The sequence below is a fragment of the Triplophysa dalaica genome, chromosome 13 (assembly GCF_015846415.1).
Source record: "Triplophysa dalaica isolate WHDGS20190420 chromosome 13, ASM1584641v1, whole genome shotgun sequence".
NCBI classification, from domain to species: Eukaryota; Metazoa; Chordata; class Actinopteri; order Cypriniformes; family Nemacheilidae; genus Triplophysa; species Triplophysa dalaica.
In genome coordinates this window covers 17241236-17257245 of record NC_079554.1, presented here as the reverse complement: position 1 = coordinate 17257245, position 16010 = coordinate 17241236, and the positions used below count along the sequence as shown (strand labels likewise).

Genomic DNA, 16010 nt, shown 5'->3' with positions numbered 1-16010 from the left:
CGCCTACCTTTCTTTCGTTTAGATTTGGCCGGTCTTAGTCAAATCGTGTTACGAACTGACGTAGATTCGCCGGGTTGTGGTTACACAAAGCGTTTCAGGCAGGTCTGGGTGAGCATTCGCTTCTAGATAAAATACATCTTTTGTTCCGACACTTAAACTTACACGTGTATAATACACGCATGGGCAACTTATGACACACCAAAGACAAAGAAAAACACGTATTTCCGGCGAATCACCTCTTTGACTGTTAGATTAAATGAAGTTGACATCTAAAGCACATTAAAAACGGCAGAGGTTGACCCAAGATACTGTACAATAAATAAAAAATACAATGAAAATAAATCTTGGAAATAATTGATACAGTACATTGCAGTAAGAGGTCAGATTTGTAAAAGTTACAAACTAGAAATTGTCATTTAGGCTGCATTTAAAATCGACAAGAGTTGTAAAGCCTGATGTGAATCTGCAGATTCTGTCTGTAATACTTCATTAATTCATTTTTTGGTGAGTGAGTAATGCTGTAAAGTGTTGCTGATGTAGTAGTGTGATAGGTCAGGAATTCACTCTGTGTGCTAAAGTTAGAATGCTTGTTAGCATCACATTGTTCACTTCAGACTGTATTACGTATGAATTTTATTCGAGTCTGGCCTAGATCCTTCCCTGTCTGTTTAATACTTGCCTAAAGATATATAACCAAGAAATAAACTTTTCTTTTGTCTGAATTGTGAGCTTTGTGAATGATTTGTGAGCTGCTAGATTCCACTCAGCCAGGGTATGACTCGGCAAGATAAAAACTCTAATGGCATGACCGGCACTTTCATAATAAACATTATTTTCCTAAATTAAAACTTTAGAGAAAATACTGATTAAACCTATTGCACACTATAGTGAAGTGCAAGATATTGTTCACCTGAAGGTAAACATCTTGTGGCACTGACTGTGTTTCCTTATACACAACTGACAGAAATGCCGAAGAGACAGCAACACTGGACAGGACTTTTTTTTGTTATTAAGTGTCTCGCTTATGGAAGTGTTTTTGTGCCTCTTGGTCTCTTCGCTTGTTTAGTCATGGTTACATTAATCGATGAACGTCATAATTATGGTGATATCCGGTGAAGGAGCGTATCGGATTGCTTCAGGAAACGTGCTGGCAGTTGTTGACGTGACATCCAGCATTGTTTAATTTCTGAAGGAAGTAAAGCATTGAAGCGCAGACAAACCAAATGTCATCATGGATTCTACGTTTGACACATTCTGTGAAAGCCTTGTCATTTACGGTTACTTTAACTGACTGATGCTGGTTATATATACCTCAGATTTTCAACCAATAGGGTGGAAAGGGATTGTTCACACTAAAATAATAATTTGATCATCCTTTATTCACCCTCACGTGATTCTAAACTAGACTCTTTCTTCGGTGGAACACAAAAGATATTTTGAAAAAAAAATCATTTTGAAATGTATTCAGAAGAAAGTCAAACAGGTTTTCAATGACATGAGGGTGAGAAAGGGATGAAATAAATGTATTTTTGGGTGAACTATCCCTTTAAGTAATTTATTCTTTTTTGCCAGTTCAGAATCTTTTATTTAATAAATCATCTTTTAACCTTAAACAAATGTTTTGTTCTTAAGTAGCTATAATTTTGATGTCTGACGTAGTACAACATGTAATTACATGCAACGGCTACAGTTATGAAAATATCGAAAATGTATTTGTTAAAGTTATGGCTGTCAACTTCAACGCATGCAATAATTCTTTTCAGAATAACGCGTTAAAAATAATTAACACCTTTAACACAACATGTGTTTTTTTGCCATCATTGTCTAGCATTACATTATATAATCACCCTTTAATTCATATAAAGTGCTTTAAATAATTTAAGCACGATTTGAAATGGTTGTGTTGACATGTTCAGTATAGATCGGCTATTGGATGTGGAACACGGACAATACACATGCACATATTTCTCACAAACTCCGAAATAAACCTTTTAACAACCTCGTCAACTTTAAAACTTCCAATAAACAATAGCCATTATTAAAAAGACGTTCTTACCCTTTAGAACACTAAAGCATGTGTGCACCCATTGCCAACAAAACACAGACAAATGACTCCGTTTCACTTACCAGTAGGCTGTCACGATTATGAAATTTGACTGACGATTAATTGTCTAATAAATTATTTAAATTAGAACGAAAAGTTGTCTGTTTAAGAGATCTTATATTTAATTCTCATACATTTTTAATTCAGCTTTGAAGCAACCATAGTGTTCTGAATATAATTTTTGCAAATACAGCAAAACAAAATTGGGTCATCATAAATTTAAGGATAAGGCTTTTACCTGTCGGTATTACAACCGCCAAATACTTGTATATTAAGTAAATTAATAAGTGAATTAAGGAGTGAATTGAAGCCACCATTAAAATGCTTCTAGTCTGTTTTTTTCTCACTTGCAAGACTACAATAAAGTTTTACTTCTCTGTTAATGAAATTTTGGTAGACTGGTTTTCACACTGAGATTATCTTAAATAATATTCAATTGTAATGCAGGTTATTTTATGGTATATGCTTCACTTATTTTTTAAGTGATTGTGTTGTGATGGCACATTTTACAAGTATTACCATGCTTTATTTACAATGTATACAGTAAAATATGCATATGGATTCTTTACTCATAAAGGCTTTGATTCCAACATCTAAGTTTGCCTACACAAGAACATGACCCAGATTTGAGTTCTTATTACTCCATTATACCAATGTGTTGAGAAAACTGGGAAGTTTCTGCTTTTGTGAGTTGTGTCAGGGTGCCTTACAGTTCACGGTTCCATTTATGCCGCTCGCTAATTAGTTGCACTTCTCATGGTACAGTAATTACATTGATGTCAGAGGCTGAGAAATGAAAATGACTCAGAAAACAGCCAGTTTCCACAGAAGCTCCACAAAGATTTGCCCTGTTGAAGATGTGCTGTGTGGAGAGTCTAGTGTTTGATTTTTATATATCTCTGCAATTACAACATTAACCTTGTAGTGTTGTTGTGTAACGCCTGTTTTGAGCCAAGCTGACTTTGGTGACCTTTGTGTAATGGAAAAGTAGCATATCGTGGCAAAACGTACAAAATCATGCATTGCTATTTTTTATTTATCTTCCAGGATGAATGTGCTGACACCAGCAGTTCTTTGTCTGTTCTTCGTTCTTGTCACACCTTTAAAGGGACTGTAGATAAAAGCAGAAACTATGTCTCATTGCTTTATCTGTCAGATTTAAATTTTGAAACTTTGTCTACCTTTATATTTACGGAGAATGTTCAGAGAGTTGTACTTGAACTAAAGAACTCTCATAAAAAAATAGTAACACCTAATACTTTTTACCAATAAACATATGAAGGCAAACAAAAATGTGTTATAACTTTGTTTTAATTGTGGATATGTAGGTTGGTTAAGTAGGTTTATGAACGCTTAAGTTTAAACTGATTTTCAGGAATAATATGGTATTTAAAGGTCCAGTGTATGACATTTAGCGACATCTAGCGGTGAGGTTGCTTATTGCAAGCAAAAGCTTAATGTTGTCAAATTTTCACTTCTTTGCTGAAGGAGAAAACGTATTTACAAAACGTACTATGAAGAGCATTTTGTCCATTTAGGGCTACTGTAGAAACAACATGGCGAATTCCATGTAAAGGGAGCCGCGGTGTATTTAGATAGAAATAGCTCATTCTAAGGTAATAAAAATATAACACTTCATTATGTAAGGTCTTTATACACCTCTGAAGACATAGTTATGTATTTTATATTGTATTTTTGTCAATAAATTCTCCAAAAAATTACACACTGGACCTTTATAAATGTGTTCAAACCATAATCGTATGTATCGTAATCCAATATACAGTTAACTGTTTTTATACACTTCATTCATAGATGTAAAATAAGTATCTGCTAAATGAATAAATCTAAATATACATTGTTTGCTTCTGTCAACAGGTGGTAATAAACTGTGCCATTCCCAAGGGGCTGAAATACAACCAGGCAACACAAACCTTTCACCAGTGGCGAGACGCACGGCAGGTCTACGGGCTTAACTTTGGCAGCAAAGAGGATGCCAATGTATTTGCCAGTGCAATGATGCATGCCCTGGAGGTGCTGAACTCTCAGGATGCAGGTGAGAATGTTGTTTTCACACCAGCGAGGGCTACGTTTAATGATGTGTGAATTGAGCCCTGCAGCAGTATTACAGAGCATTGCTAAAATCTGATACCTGGAATCATTTAAAAAATATATATTTTTAAACTGTTATCTGTAGTGACGTGACCACCTGCTTGTTCTTAATGCGTTTGACACGTCGCATTGCGCCACATCAAGTGTGGACAAAATTTGTAATCATAATGAGTTCTAATGCGTTTCTAATGTCTTTCGTCGTGTCGTGTAGCGATGGTCGCGTCCGGTGTAGACACGGTGTTCGTTTATTTGGTTTTTATCTTATTTTTGAATTATGTTAAAGCAGAAAAATAGCATGATAGCGATCCATTTTGTAATCTGTTTATGTTGAGTTCTGTCTGCGATATTTTTTTGAAAGTCTCGATCATAAAGCGGTATGTTTTTATGACAGCATGTTTAGTTAGTAATCATGTTTAATATTCCTTATTACGTAATTAACGTGCATTTTGCATTATTTTCACATTGTTTCTTTTTCTAGTTATTTCTCTTTACATGTTAAGTGGTCTAATCAGGTAGTTTACTTAATTTGCAGATTGTTGTTTACTGTTTATGTCGAGCTCTACATCAGTGAGGTCACATTTGTATCCAGACCCAGTCTATTGTACTCGTGTTATTGTCATTCTGCAAATAGAGGGGCATGGATTTGCATTCACACTAGTTTTTACGGGAAGCTGGGTCACCTCAGTATTTGTTGTTTTTGCAGATTGGGATAAGGGGAGGAGTTTTGGCTTGTGTATAACAGCTCCCATGAAAGCCGTTCGTCTGCAGCGGTTGTCTGCGCATGTGCACGCAAACATGCAAGTTTATTTCTTCCCCCGGCTCTTTTCTCCACCGTCTGAGACCCTGCCGCGGTCACAGCGGGGGTCGTCCTGTATATCGAGCCAACTGTTCTGACTACGTCAGAGTAGCTGAGACGGTTTTCCTTTTAGAACAGATGATGCTTTTGTTTGGGGCTGAACTCTGCTTGTCTCTTTGAGATATGAGTGATCTGAACATTTTTAACTGTTGCATATTGAGCTCTTCAGTGTTCTACAATGTATCACAATAGTAAGGTAATTCTGTCACCCCCGACTGTGTTTTTGAGGCAAGGATTTTCATGAAAGGATTGTTTGTGTGCATTGCAGAGTTCTATATAGTTCAGGCTTTTATTTTATGATGTATAGAATCATTTTGAATGTCACAGATTGATTTTGGCTAATTTAGGTGCTGTTTACTCAGAATTTGTGTATGAAATGTTTTGAGCATAAGAGGTGCTATTATTAGGCAAACAAAAACGACCATAGTATTACTATAGTATTTTTGACAGGTGCCATGGTAAGCATCTGGAAGGGCTCATTTAATATATGGATATATAGTAGTGGAGGGCCGTTAACGGCGTTAACGTGACTCTTATCGCGCGATAAAAACAATGTCGCCGTTAATCTATTCTCAAAGTTGGGTACGGAGCTGGGACTATCCTACGCAAGCTATGATGACTTTCACCTTGATATTTTAGCGCGGATGTATACCTGGCTGAATTGCACTGTACCGGGTGAGAACGAAATTTTTCAACTCGCGTGATTTGCGCAATTCGCGCCGCCTCATCATCTCATGACCAGGGCTTCATTCGCGCGATTCGCACCGCAAGTAGGTCTATCGCGTCTTTGCATTGACTTAACATGTAAATCACTCGTGCTTGACGCGCCATTCGCGTTTGGTCTGAACACAACATAACGTTACTGTGAAATTACCACATCAAACGTGACGTGCTAACATGGATGCAGCTTTGAAACCGCCGGGTTGCTTCAGGGAAAATTTATTTTTAAGAAGCTTCCCAATGGAAAGATCGACAAGACTAAGGTTGTTTGCACCTTGTGCAATGCGGAATTGGTTTAAAAAAAACACTTTCTCTCAACAGGTAGTGGTCTAGCTTTAGTTGAAACCAGTAACTTTGTATTGAGATCTAATGTATTATGGCTCCTGTATGACATAAAGCTTGTTGCTCCCTCACTCTTTGTAAGTCGCTTTGGATAAAAGCGTCTGCTAAATGACTAAATGTAAATGTACTGTAGGAGCTCTTCCAGTCTCAAGTACCACCTAAACGCGTGTTTACTTAGCTAATGCGGAAGTAAACACAAGTACATCTTATTGAACATAATTTATTTTCATCACCAATTATCATAGTAGAACAGCTTTCAAAAGCAGTTTGTGATGCATTTTGGAAACAGGAGAGCCCACCTGGCTTGAGACACCCGTTCTCAAAGACTTACTTTTAGTCATTATTTGGGTAGTTGGGTAGAATTCAAATGAGCCATTTTAATCTAGATTAATTCCAAGATTAATCTAGATTAAAAAAAATGAATCTATGCCCACCACTAATATATAGATATAAATGTTTCAAAGAATGATTTTTTCAGATTTAAAGTTGGCAACATCTTTGGTCCTGAGGCAACAATGATGTGATTTGTTGTTAGCAATAAAGTGTCACGAATTTCGAGAGAGAACCCATATGCAGGACAGCAGAACAAAAGGCTTTATTAAAACAAAAACCCACAAGGGGTAGACAGTAAATAAATAAAGAACTCAAAACAAATACTTCCCACGAGGGAGAAAACAAATGAAATCAAAACAACAAGAAAAAAAGTCCACTTCACAAGACGGGCCCGACAGGAGCAGGATATAGCACACGAACTTTGATGAACCGGCGCAGGACAGTGAACACGGGGCCTAAATGGGGAAAACTAATGAGGGATAATTACAATGTGCAGGTGAGGGGAACCAAACGCTAATAGGAAGATTGACAGGGAAACAAGGGGGCGGGGCCAAGACATGCGACAGGAGAACACATGGCACAAAGCAACAACAAAGGCCATGTGCTTCCACACAACAAGCGCAAAAGACATTTTACTGTCACGACTCTGTCCACAGAACTAGAAATCTCTTGACAAAAGGACAAGATCGTGACAAAAAGATTGATACTAAATTTAAAGTACACTTGAAGAATTAATTTGCAAAAACAGATATTAAAAAAATACTTTAAAAGATAGAAAAAGAATTGTAATATGTTTTTTATTGTGCATTTCAAGTAATACCAATCAAACTGCACTTGGGTTGTTTTGATTAAGTAATAATTGTTCAAATAAATACAGCTTGCTAACACCGTAAAACGCAATAAAAACATTATAACATAATAAAAATATGTTATTGCAAATAAACTCTTTGCTTGTATCATTTAACACTAAGTTAAGACTAAAGTTTGATCATTCGAATTTACAAAGTTAAAATAATACAGTTAAATGTGGGAACATCCGTTCACCACACTGTCCAGTATCTTTTTTTCCTCAAATCATTTAATCGTTTGTATCTTAAAAGACGAACAGGAATTTGTGGATTCAGCATAGCAGATGCAACGGCTGGTGCCATTTTTCATGACCTTCAGTTTTCTGTCTCACTAATCTGTCTATGGAAAGTGATCTAGTCACTCTGCTGGGCTCCTGTTATCACCATGGGGAGTCTCAGACTCTATGGCCTTATTACTCTCTATTAATTACCTGATAGCGCGCCAGTTAATTATGCAAAGCGATGTTAATTATGCATACTTAACTGATGTGCGGATAGCCTTGGACGAAGTTCCTTTCACTGCCTCAGGCTGAAAATTGTGAGCCAATGATGTAAATTGTTTGTGGTGCAGTGATGTAAAAAAGTAAGTTGATTGTACTCTTACTGTTGTGTTTAAAGGACAGTTCAACTTGTTCAAATCTGTTTACATTTCTTTGTTCTGATGAACAGAGAGAAAGATATTTGGAAGAATGCATGTAACCAAACAGTTCCTGGACCTTATTGACTACAATAGTAGGACAAATACATTATTTAAAGTGAAGAACAAAGGAAAGGAAACTGGGGCACTTTTGACTAACATTGTCATTTTTCGTACTATGGTAGTCAGAGGTGTGCCAGAAATCTCAGTTGCTGACATTCTTCCGAGTATCTTTCTTTGTGTTAAACAAAACAAAGGAATTTATACAGGTTTGGAACAACTAGCGAGTGAGTAATTGACAGAATTTTCAATATTGTGTGAACTATCCCTTTAAGATTTTTTTATTTAAGGGTCAGCGGAAACCTTACTTGTGGTTACAATACTTCAACTATACTTTTAGTTAAAAGAACAAACATTTGATTTATTTCCTATTTAGTCCTCAGCATTGGTTTGTGCTTTGCTAGCTCTGCTGAATGTGGACAATGCCTGTGGATGTCTGGCAGTGAGACAGTGAGTTTGGAGAGTGTATTAAACTGAACTAACCAGACCGTAGTACGATCCCATGCCATGGTGCCAGCACAGGAAAGCCTAATTGGCTCTCCCCTAATTCACTCTATTGTGAGCATTAAGCTGTTTACAGCTGTGGTAGGGTGAAACGCCTCCGCTCGGTGCTGTTAGAGGACTGTAACTAACTGCGGTGAGATCTGTCCCTGAGTGAACTGCACAGCACTTCTATTCAAAAGATGTATTTTTTTGTCCATTTTGCCTTTATTAGTGTTGTTTTTTAGATAGGACAGGAAGCGAAGTGGATGAGAGAGGGAATATTGTTAAGATGCATTGACCGTTCAGTGGCATTTTTTACTTGTTTTAGGGCTCGGGATACGTGCACCAAAAGTGACTGAGTGGTTTGTTGACGCGTTCAATTAGCATGTGACCTTGAGGGTTTTAATGACTCCCATTTATTTGCATTGCTAAGAATAAAGTAGCGTTTCAATTGTAGTTATTTATTAACTGATTTGGAAGCCTCGGGATGTAAAACAAAACCCTTGAATAGAAAATGTGCCCCCTGTTGATTGAACGAGGAATTGTAGTGTTGCTAGGCAGACTTGTTAGTAAATCATGTCAGGCTTTGTTTTCGTATCGTCTACATCAGGTAATACCTGTCAAATGTTTCAGCGACACATGCCTCGGCAACAGAATGCGATCCTTTGTATTTGTCTATACACAGACACGGGTTAGACATGCCTGTATTTTTGGAGCATCACATCGAATAGTGTGTTTACAAACCCTAATCGAGATATTTGCCATGTTTGTGCCCGGTTGTCATACCCATGTGGTCGTACTGTCTTCCAATTGGGTCTTGTGTTGCAAAACAGTGCAGTAGTAGATTTGTTTTTTTAACTTTGTGTACCACATTTATCATCCAACCCCTCTCAGGGGAGACCACACACCTCCGTCGGTGGATCCAGGAGAATATCAAAGGTCCTTTTCCCAAACCCCTGCTAATTTTAGTGGGGCGTAATGTGCCACACAAAGTCACATGATAGAATGATGTTACCCTGACACTGGAGATGTAGATCTTGTGAGATTTGGCGTTTTTATATAAAGTCTGTTGCCAGCATGACGGACAAGGTCTGTCACAGGGTAGAGAGCTCTTGGCGACATGAACTATATATATACATGAAGGAGTGATGAATGTGCTGGTTGTGATATCAGTGAAGTAAAGCTATACAAACATGTTTGTTGTTGAGTAATCACACTAGGCAATTCCACAGCGGAGAATATGTGAGAAATATAAGATTGAGTGTTTCCCACGAGTGATTTAGATGTAATTATTTTAAACTCTAGTGTTTTATTGTCAACTTTTACATGCCTCTTTGCCTTGACTTCTAGGAACGTGTGAACAAAAGATTAAATTCTTACGGACAGAGACAGGCAGGTGTTTGTGGTTTAAGAGCGGGATGTGAAGTTTGGTGTAGTGTTGATAGGTGGAACAGCGGCCTGTTGAGTAGGTAATACCCCGGCTGAGATAAAGAAGTGTTATTTCTCACGTACTGGAAAACCTTGTCTTTCCCAAAATAATTATAGGAGTAGGTCACCGAAAAATGAAATGTTCCAAATCTATATACATTTCTTTGTACTGATGAACACAGAGAAATATATTTGGAAGAATGCTTGTAACCAAACAGTTCTTGGACCCCATTGACCAACATATTTTTGTTCTGTTGAACACAGAAGATATTTTGAAGAATGTAGGAAAGCAAACAGTTCTGGGTTTTGTCACTTTTGACTACTACGGTACTACTATGATAGTCAATGGGGGCCAAGAACAGTTTTGTTACAAGCATTCGTCCAAATATCTTTCAACCAAACCAAAAAATGTATAAAGGAGAGTGAGTAATTCATGACTGAATTTTTAGGTGAACCTATCCCAGTTTCAGGCAGGAGCTTAAAGGGACAGTTCACCTAAAAAGTTGATTATTTATTCCCCCTTATGTAATTTCAAACCTGTATGGCTTTTTTTCTTCTGCAGAACACAAAAGAAGATATTTTGAACAATGTTGGTACCTAAACAACATTGGCGCCCATTGATTTCCAATGTATGAGACATTACTCAAAATAACTTCTTCTGTGTTCCATGTTCCAAGAGTCATATATTGTTTTTTAACATAGAACAGAATTTCTATTTTTGGATAAACTATCGCTTTAACTCACAAACGCTCACAGATTGTTACCCATGATTTACTTCATCTGTTTAACCAAAAATGGGAAAAATCTGGTCTTTAGAAATGGAGATGCCTTTTGTTTTCAGGAGAGAACATTTTATAGAGATAGTTACCAAAAATCTTCCAGAATTTAATAGGGTCGTTTCAAACCTGTATACATTTCTTTGTTCTGCCGAACACAAAAAAATATATTTTGAGAAATGTGGACAAACCGAATAGCTCTGGAGCACTATTGACGATCAAGTCAATAGTGCCCCAGAAGTGTTTGGTTGCAAACGTTCTTCAAAATATCTTGTTTTGTGTTCATCAGAACAACGAAATATACAAAGTTTTGAAACAATTTTAGGGTGAGTACTGAGTACATGGCAGAATTTCAATTTTTGAGTAAACTATCCCTTTAAGACTTTCTCAGAAACCTTGCTTGCATCATATTCAATAAAATGAAAGGTATCTAATTTTAGTTATCAGTTGCTGTCTTCCATATAGTACCTGGATCAGTGGTCTTTTCACATGTGTGAGGGTCAGGAGTTACGGTTTAAGTGACACCTTTCTGTGTATAAATACTGTCTCGTGATGGCCTGTTGACAGTGGGCAGATATGTGGGATCGCATGAGCTCATCAATGTCCGAACAAAGCTGGCTTTTGACCCCATTCGACGGTCGCCCCCCAGGAGCCCGCTGCGTCTGGGGTTCTAAATGAAGGTCAGCCTGCATTTCGAGACTTTACGGTTTGGCAACACAAGTGTTTATCTTTTGAAGCATGGTACCTCTGGAAAAAAGACACAACATTCCTGAGCCTAAAAAGAGTTGTTTTTCCTAGTTGAATACGGCATGGAAGGGGCATGCTGGACCCCGCATCTGCTATGTGTTTGTTTTTCAAGCTGACACCAAATGACCATCCAATTGCAACAGCAGCCAATTTGATTTGAAGGTGGGAGAGATGACGTTGGCAACCCTGAACACTTTTTATTGAAGAGATCATTCTGTTGCCCCAGACTCTAATAGTTCTCGTTGTGGACAGTTCTTCTCCTCTCCAGCTTTCTTAGTAATTGAGCCGAGTAGACACCAGGTTGGCTTTGTTGCTTTGGAACAATTTAGGGTTTCCTATTTTGGTTACAGATTTTTGAGTTTTTTACTCGTGGTGTACGACTCGATATTTCTACCTCGACTCTCCCGGAGGGACCTGGTCTCGCATCAGAGCTGAAAGCAGGCCTGCGGGCTCCTGTCCATCATGCCGGCCCCCAGAGTGAACCGTTTCCCGCAGAAGAAAATCAGCCGCACTGAGATTATCTTGAGGAGTAAGTTTGGCGGGGGAGAAGGTTTAACTGTGGGAGATGAAACAGCAGGGGCAGTTTCATACTGTGAAACCTGACAACTATCTTTTTTACAAGTGTACAGTATAATGGAAAGCAATGCCACAGAAGACATTGTTTAGATTAAAAGGTGCATGTGATTCTGAAACTATTTGCAATTGATGGTAATATATTTGCTTTTAATGGTGGCGTTGTTGTCAGATTCTTGAATAGGAGCGTCATCGCTCTCCCAACCAATCAAATTGAAGCATGTGAAATGATATTTGTTTACTATATCATGATGATTTTATTTCGCCGTTTGCTACTACCTGAACTGAAATATGTGGCAGTTTGCTGATTTACCAAAATGATCTAGAAATTGTATATAATAATTATAGGTCAAAGCAAAATCAAGCAAAATTTCATTGTGACATCTAAGAGAAGTTCTGACCTTCCTCGCTGGGTTTAACAGCACATTGATGCCAAGTTTATCACAACCAACCACTAAATGTCTCAAACAGATTGTTGATAGCGATTCAAGGGCTGTTTCTGTATCTTGGTGAACGTGTGCCAAATTTAGCTGCGAGTGCTGAGTCAGTCTTGAGTGTTCCTTACATTTTCAATCTTGCTTATTCTGGATGTTTTATCCATTCAAATCGCCTTTTCTAGATTATCCTTTCTCCCGATGTCAGTATGAATGTTACAACCTCCTCTCATGAATGTAAACCGTTTGCATGCAGCTATCTACAAAAAAGGATCAAAATTGCATATGAAGAAGAACATTTATATAATCTCAGCACGTACAATGTATTGGACTAAAGTTTCAAGAACGACTTTCCATCTTATATGGTACAAAAATAAGTACAACATATGTTTCTTTTTATTCAGCACATGTTGATTGTTTTTAAACCTGACAACAAATGGCACTGTTTCCATGCAGAGGTTCTTTTATTAGGGGGCATTGCATCAACACTCTCCCAAATTCTTTGTGGTTCATTTCCGTCATTGCAATATTTTGCCCCCCCGGAGGTGAGGTGATATCAGGTCATGTTATTTAGTGTCTGGGGTGTTGCAGAGGATTGAAAACATCAACACCTCATGCATGACATTGCCCAGCTCGGAGTGGTTAACATTGGGGTGAGTGATGAGTAAACTAATTTAAGCAAGTTGTATTAACCTAGAAACGTAACTATTTTAAGGTGGGTCGACCCCAGTCCCTGTTTTTCCCAGACGCTGTGTCTCTTACTCAAAGCCATGAGTAACAAAACACATCAAAACCTAGATTCTGACCCTTAACACTACCCATCTACTTGTATGGCATTCAAGATATTTGTTACATTCTTGGATGTAGCGGAGTCATATTTGGATGTAGAGGGACTATTTCATCTAGATTATTTATATTTTTTTTATGTTTGATCCTTGCAGTACATATTTATACACCTCACCATCGACAGCCTGTGCGACTTGCTTAAGATAGCTTAATTAACATCCCATTTAACTGATTCACTGACCTGCACACATCCAATCACAAGCTTCGTAAGTCTCGTTTACTTCCTCATCCTAAAGTGATGCAGCCCTTGACGTTAATTTCCTCGTGTGTGAAGGCAGATTTCACATTAATTGGAAGGCGCACATGGGCGAAAAGGGGATCTGTGTGTTGTACTTTCCAGGTGACAACACTGGAGTGTGGTAATGACAATGTTTGTTAGAAGCTGGTGGTAAAACAGAGGGAGTAAATTGTCTTTTAGGAGCAGGTAAAGACTTGATTTCTGATAGACAATCTTTCGCTTGAACCAAGAAACCAAAGACAGACGTCAAATCAGATTACTGTAACTCATACTTTGAGATTTAAACTGGTAACCTGTCCTTAAAACAGGGAAAGCACGCTTCATATTTGAATCCGAAAGTAAACTAGGGCTTTACCTAAAACATTGTCAAACCAACTATACGTTTACATTAGGACTGTCAAATGATTAATCGCAATTAATCCAGAATAAAAGTTTGTGTTTATATTATATATTTCTTTGTACTGTGCATTTTAATGTTGTATTTATAAACACATACATGCATATATTTAAGAGAAATATAAAAATTAATAAACATTAACATACCATTTAAATTTTAATATTATAATATTATGTAAACACAAACTTTCATTCTGGATGTGATTAATTGCAATTAATCGTTTAACAACCTTTTAGTTGCTTTGGCAATATTTTAGGTTTGAATATTAAAGACAAGAATTATAATGCTGAATTATTTAGGAACATGGTACTTCAATCGCCTTTAATTTTAGTTTTTAAATGTACAAACTTAAACAAAAAGGACACGAAATAGAAGACTTTTTATCCACTATTTTGCCGTTTATGAAACCTTTCTTATTTGTCGTCTGATAATGGTCTGACGCACGCAATTTTACATAATGCGTTTATTTGTACATTAGCTGCTAGGGTGTCTCTGAATAATCCAGCACGCTCAAAGCTAACTTTCAGACACCTGAAGATTTTTGGTGCTGTGTGTTTGTACCCGGTTACCAACTGAAGCACACACAGATCAGTAAAAGGAATCTCCTCCCAGGCTTGGCGATTTCGGATCTGTCAGGTCTATTTGTGGCTTTTAGTTGTTAATGACATCATCTTCTAACTTGATTTAAAGCCCATTTCTTGATGTTGTGGCTGTTGAGAAGAGCTGTGTGTCTGCCTTCCACTCAAGCGTCTGTGCTCTCAGTGCTTAGAGAGCCATCCTGAGATGGGTTTCATATCCACCTTGAGGAAAATATTCCTTTGGTTTTATTGAAAGAAAATATCCAGTAATACCACTTTTATCCGTCATATTGGATACGTTGGGTTATGGGAACTGTTGTTTATAAAGGAGAGTTTATTTATTTGTCTATTTATGTATTTTATTTTATCTGTTTTTCCCACCTTGGTAGCTGGGATATTTACTTTTTTATTAAGATCCATTTGATGCTGCTTTAGACTTCCTAAAATGCTGCCCTTTGTATCATGAGTAGTTTCTCGCCATCTTTGTTGTAATGAAGGGGTTAATCCAACAAGTACATCCATGTTTTCCTCCTCCCACCCGACGTGATGTGATGGTAACATTGACCGATTTACCCTTCGCCCATCCAGGCATGAATAATTGATCAGGGCCGGAAAGTGCAATAAGTGGACCACATCCTGCTCGGTGAACACGACTGTGTGTCTAACCGGTCCGGTCTTATTTTATCACAGCAGATTTTGCTTCAGAAAAGCCAGAACAACATGCTTCTCTCTCTGCGATCTCATGGAGTCATCGATGGCAATTTTTCCGATGGGAGTGACTCTAGTGCACTTGTTAGCGCACCCAAAAACCAGGATGGACTTCTTCAATACATCTGCTGTCAGAAGAGACTCGGCGGCTCTTTCCTCTCATGTAGGTGCAAGAGATTCTGAAATTCCTTGTGCGGTCAGCTGACCTGAAGTTGATTTTTTACCTTTTTGCTTTTTTCTGAAGCTTTTTTCTTGGTCTGGTCCCTTGTAGATGCGAATGAGATTTAAGTGGATGTTACATTTATTTTGTGTGATATATAAGAGATTTGTAATTTCTGGATTCAGTGTTTTATTTTTATTTTTTAACCACATAGAGATGATTTTTGTAACGTAAACATTTGAAGCTTGTATTTAATCTGGTTAGTTGCTTTAGTTTTTAGATCAGTTTCTTGTTTTTGTGAGAGCTGTTTAATCACTAGGCATATGGAGGCGGTGAATATTCTTTTTTTACTTATTATGAAATGGTTATATTGTTATAAAAAAATATATATTATTATTTTTCTTATTTTATTGTTGTTGTTGTTTTTGTGAGTTATTGTATATCTTGTTTTGGGTTTTATGTTTAGATTTTTTCAGGTTCAGGTTTCTAGAAGTGTGTGATGTCAGTACATCACTTGACTGGCCTGATGGGGCAATAGTCTATATTAAAGCTAAAGTTAAGTGCTTTTGGACTGACACCAGCTATAAAGTGCTGTTCAGCCTGACAAAGAAACATAAATTTGCCTTTATTAAG

General features: G+C 37.4%; 1 protein-coding gene across 6 annotated transcripts in view; it reads left to right on the top strand.

Annotated features, from left to right (window-relative positions):
* Window positions 1-16010, top strand: part of enah (ENAH actin regulator) — an 81987-nt gene that overhangs the window by 37964 nt on the left and 28013 nt on the right. For 4 of the 6 annotated variants that reach the window (XM_056764304.1, XM_056764303.1, XM_056764308.1 and 1 more), the window contains exon 3: window positions 3980-4157. In XM_056764304.1, the coding sequence (XP_056620282.1) occupies window positions 3980-4157 (178 nt within the window). Of the gene's footprint in view, window positions 1-3979; window positions 4158-11697; window positions 11973-15113; window positions 15381-16010 lie in introns of those variants that run through there. The other 2 variants (XM_056764307.1, XM_056764306.1) reach the window with 2 other exon arrangements.